Source organism: Tachypleus tridentatus, chromosome 3 (genome assembly GCF_004210375.1).
Source record: "Tachypleus tridentatus isolate NWPU-2018 chromosome 3, ASM421037v1, whole genome shotgun sequence".
Lineage (NCBI taxonomy): Eukaryota > Metazoa > Arthropoda > Merostomata > Xiphosura > Limulidae > Tachypleus > Tachypleus tridentatus.
The window spans coordinates 67,224,226-67,229,520 of NC_134827.1; the positions used below are offsets into that span (position 1 = coordinate 67,224,226).

Sequence of the window (5,295 nt, forward strand, 5' to 3'; positions counted from 1 at the left end):
TCAAAGTATTTTATTATTACTATGCTTGAATTAGGCCATTCACCACAACAGGTTTGGAAGTTACGAGGGGCTCGACATAGCGAAATAGTTAGGGCGCTTGACATGCAATGTAAGGTTCGCAGGTTCGAATCACTTCCCACGAAATATGCTCGCTATTCAGCCGTAGAGGTGTTATAAGGTGACGGTGAATCCAGTTTTTCTATGTTAAAAGAGTAGACCAAGTGTTAACGGTGAGGGGTGGTGACTAGCTGCCTTTCCTCTAGTTTTACGCTGCTAAATTAGGGACGATTAGCATAGACAGCCCTTCTGTAGCTTTGCGCGAAATAAAAAAAAATTAAATACATTTATGGCTGAACAAAACAAAGTAAAAATGTTGTGAGAAATAGTTGAATAAGATGTGTCTGACGAAATAATATATAGAAAGTTTACTTATATAGATGGTTTACTTATGTAGAACGTTTACTTATATAGATGGTTTACTTATGTAGAACGTTTACTTATACAGATGGTTTACTTATGTAGAACGTTTACTTATATAGATGGTTTACTTATGTAGAAAGTTTACTTATATAGATGGTTTACTTATGTAGAAAGTTTACTTATATAAATGGTTTACTTATGTAGAAAGTTTACTTATATAGATGGTTTATTTATGTAGAAAGTTTACTTATATAGATGGTTTATTTATGTAGAAGGTTTACTTATACAGATGGTTTACTTATGTAGAAAGTTTACTTATACAGATGGTTTACTTATGTAGAAAGTTTACTTATATAGACGGTTTACTTATGTAGAAAGTTTACTTACATAGATGGTTTACTTATGTAGAAGGTTTACTTATATAGATGGTTTACTTATGTAGAAGGTTTGCTTATATAGATGGTTTACTTATGGAGAAGGTTTACTTATATAGATGGTTTACTTATGTAGAGGGTTTACTTATATAGATGGTTTACTTATGGAGAAGGTTTACTTATATAGATGGTTTACTTATGTAGAAAGTTTACTTATATAGATGGTTTACTTATGTAGAAAGTTTACTTATATAGACGGTTTACTTATGTAGAAAGTTTACTTACATAGATGGTTTACTTATGTAGAAGGTTTACTTATATAGACGGTTTACTTATGTAGAAGGTTTACTTATATAGATGGTTTACTTGTGTAGAAAGTTTACTTACATAGATGGTTTCCTTTTTAATAGAAGTGTTAAATTTTATTAATCAGACTTCTCTCGTTCTTCGGTTAATGTGAAGTTCACGGTTTAGTACGGTGACATTTTATTTAAAGAAACTGTGGTTGTTTTGTTCGTGGACTTGGGATTCCTTTGACGTTCTTATAACCTGACGTTGGAGTCACTTCTTGTTTCACATATGAAAAAGACTGTGCAATCATTACACTTTAATTTACAAATATTTTCCTAGTGGAATCGTTTATTATTTTCTTAACGTGGATATTTTTTTATTCCAGGAGTAAAAATTAATCTAGTCAATATGTTAATGATATATCGACTGAATTATTCAGGCTATGTGAACATACTTGTGATAGAGGTATTGGATAGTACAAGCGATTAGATTTCATCGATTTTGAGGTTTATGTATTAAACATGTCCTGTGTTTTTTAAGAATTTGTTAATAGTTTGTTTAAATATTTAAGTAGATAACTGGTTTAACTTAATTAAACATTGACTTAAGTGTGCAAATTGTTCATCAGTTTTTTGTGGTGCCTGTAGTCTATGCTAAAGATAGGAGGATTTCTAGCTTTTGGCTGACTACATATTAGAAAAACGTTTATACAATTTCCGCTGTATATGCCTTTTATGTGATGTTAAGGTGTAAAAAAACTTTACCATGAAGCTGTTTTCATTTTCAACTGCAAAGTGTATGTAAGTAAAGCCGCAAAGAACATCCTCTGCATATCCAAGCCAAAATGCATGGATGTGATTACGACATGTTGTTCTATGTGGTGTAAGAAAAGATGGCCGAAGCACCTCATAATGGATCTTCCATGAGAAGATCGTCTACGACAGTGGTTCCCAAACTTTTTCAGCTTGTTACCCAATTTAACATGCCACATTAAGCATGTTACCCCTTTCACAAAATGTTTTCAACATTGATATATATGGCTAAATTAAACTAGAGATATATTGCACTTTATTTATTTACAATTTATTTATATAATTTATTTACACTGAATTACACTTTTAATTATTGTATTTGATCATTGTGCATTTCTAATGAATATTGCCAAAGATGTCAAGAACATCAGTGGGATGGATGGAGTTGCATACTTGAAGCTAGTTTAGGAATTCTTGGCTTTGTGGTTGAAAGTGCCAGCCTGGCATCGTTTGCAACATTCAACGTTTGCGAGTCCTCTTTTTTGTTTTCATCCCCAGCACGGTTGAGAACCCCTTCTCGCACAGATACGTTGTTGAGAATGATACCAACAACTTCAAGGCTCTCTTGGACAGAGTTGGCAAGTCAGCTAGTTGTGAAATCCAAAAGGAATCTGCATTTTGGTTTTGGAATTTGACTTTCAAGGCTTCATTTGCTCGCATTGTGATCCACTCCTCCTTTGCAGGGAAATCATCATCATGAATGGCCTCATCAGGTACAGAAAAGGGGTGAATGATCCACTAAAGACTGGCTGTTTTTAGGTCACTCTCTGGAAAGTAGTGCTGCATGCTTGTTTCAAGCCCCTTCAAATGGTCGCTCATCTCTTTGTTGATGGTCTGTAAAAGTGATCCAGTATCATAACTATTTTCCTCAACAAACTGATCTAGGGTGGGAAACTGAGCGATCACTCCTTTCTCCAAACGTCGAATCCAGAGTCTCAGTTTTCCCAGAAATGCAGTCACAGTGTGATGGGCATCAATGACAGTCGTGTTTTGGCTCTGGAGTTGCAGATTATCACTGTTCAGCTCCGCAAATATGTCAGCCAAGTAACAAAGTCGAGCAAGCCACTCCTTATCAGTGAACTTGGTAGCAAAAGGAGATTCTTTTTGTTTCAGAAATTCCTGAAGAGCCGTTCGGAGCTCAATGACTCGACGTACAACCTTGCCTCGTGACAACCAGCGAACATCGGTGTGGTAGAGCAGAACTTGATACTGCTCTCCCACTTCCTTGCACAGCTCCCTGAATATGCGCGAATTCACATCCCTGGACTTGATGAAATTGACGATTTTCAACACATCTTCAAACACTAATTTCAGATTACCAGACAGGCTTTTTGATCCAAGAGAGTACCGATGAATGATGCAATGATCTACAGAAATTTCTGGATTCACAGCTTGTATGAGGCCCCGTAATCCACGATTACGACCCATCATCGACGGTGCTCCATCGACGGAGACCTAGATTAAAAAAGAAAGTCTATTATAGATTGCGTCAGTTAGTCATTCTTACTTATCTTTTGCGTTATAATTATATGGTTTTAATTTCATTTAATTTATTTTGGTACTTTAGTATTTCAGTACGACAGGCACGATACTTTTTTGTGAATTATGTATAAAATATTAGCTACACTACAGCTACTTGTACAATAAATAAAACTATATGACTATATGCCATGTAATTCATTGTATTTATACTAATCTAGACTTTATATAAACATCTCTCCCTACCTGTTGAACGCTGTTCCAGTCCAATCCATTCGTGGTAAAGAAACTGTTGATGATATTGAAGATATCTTCTCCCATCGTGGTTGTTAGCAGATCTTCGCATAATAGGAACTCTTCTTTGATCTTGTCCTGGTGGACGTAACGAACGAACCCAAGGAGAACAGCACAACTGGCTACGTCACACGATTCATCAAATTGCAAGGAGAATTTGCTATATGAGCTTTCCTTGATCTCTGTTGTAACTTGGGACAGAATATCTGATGCCATGTCATCGACTCGTCGGCGGATTGTGTTGTTTGATAGAGATATGACACTCAGTTTCTTCGCTTGATCCTCCCCACATACCTTGCTTACCATCTCGTATGCACAAGGCATAATCAGATTCTCTGCAATGGTGTGGCATTTTTTGTTGTTCGGCAACTTTATATGCAACAAAGTAAGATGCTTCGACCGCAGCTTGAAGCTTTTGGGCTTGAATGCCAGATGAACCGAACTGGATATTCTTCAGTGCTACAGCCCGGCGCTGAAAATAAGCCTGATCCTCATTTTGAAGATTTAGATGCCACTTCTGGAGGTGAGCTGAGAGTTTTGATGGCTTGAGGCTTTCATTTGTCAACACTTTGTGACATACTACACATTGTGGCCGATCCTCTCCACCAGAAGGTAAATTCACAAAGCCATAGCGAAGAAAGGCGTCAGAGTAGGTGCGCTTTTTAGACATTTTATTGTTTAATCTGCAGAAAAAGAAAAAGAAAAACTGCATAAAAAAGTGTGAACAATGTGAACTTATTATTTATTTTTTTCATGGCATTCTAGATAGCATTAAAAGAGCTTATTCAGCATAGGAATGATGTAATAGTAGGTAAATACTAACTATACTGCACAGGGCAGTACACATACATACCAGGTTTTGTCTACCTCGGCTGATGCTCACATAGAAACTGACAGTGTGAAATAGAGGCAACCTCAGGCAGTGAGTGACGCGTACTGGACACGTCGATGAGTCATCAGGGTTACTGAGTGACTTGTGTTCTGAAGCATACTTGTCAAAATACTTTTAGGTTGCCACACACTTAGATACATATTTTTTCTTTTCTGCTACTGTATATTAGTTTTTGATGTTTATTGTTACTTGGTTTAACTTTATTACATACTTAAAATAGGTTTAATTTACAACTTTACATACTAAGACTAAGTTAACATTAATCCTAATACCAGCTACCTCAATGTTTTCTTGCTTTTCAGAATTTTAACTTTTTTTCTGTCACCCCTCCATTACCCCGATAAATTGTTAAATTACCCCCACGGGGTAATTTACCCCCAGTTTGGGAACCACTGGTCTACGAGGTCCGGCGTGAACAAGCGTGTTAAGGCGTGCGACTCGTAGTCTGAAGGTCGCGGGTTCGTATCCCCGTCGCGCCAAACATGCTCGCCCTCCCAGCCGTGGGGGCGTTATAATGTGACGGTCAATCTTACTATTCGTTGGTAAAAGAGTAGCCCAAGAGTTGGTGGTGGGTGGTGATGACTAGCTGCCTTCCCTCTAGTCATACACTGCTAAATTAGGGACGGCTAGCACAGATAGTCCTCGAATAGCTTTGTGCGAAATTCTAAAACAAACAAACAAAATCGTCTACGAATCTCTGTACTGAAGAGAAACAAATGTTATTAGGTGTTCT

General features: G+C 37.0%; 1 protein-coding gene across 1 annotated transcript; it reads right to left on the reverse strand.

Annotated features, from left to right (window-relative positions):
• Positions 1 to 2,032: 2,032 nt before the first annotated feature.
• On the reverse strand, positions 2,033 to 4,674 carry LOC143245888 (protein FAM200B-like). Its single transcript, XM_076492141.1, has 4 exons — positions 4,524 to 4,674; positions 3,965 to 4,353; positions 3,623 to 3,714; positions 2,033 to 3,352 (listed from the first exon to the last, which is right to left on the reverse strand). Exons 2-4 carry the CDS (start codon positions 4,338 to 4,340, stop codon positions 2,636 to 2,638), a joined length of 1,185 nt encoding a protein of 394 aa, XP_076348256.1. The 5' UTR covers positions 4,341 to 4,353; positions 4,524 to 4,674; the 3' UTR covers positions 2,033 to 2,635.
• Positions 4,675 to 5,295: the final 621 nt, after the last annotated feature.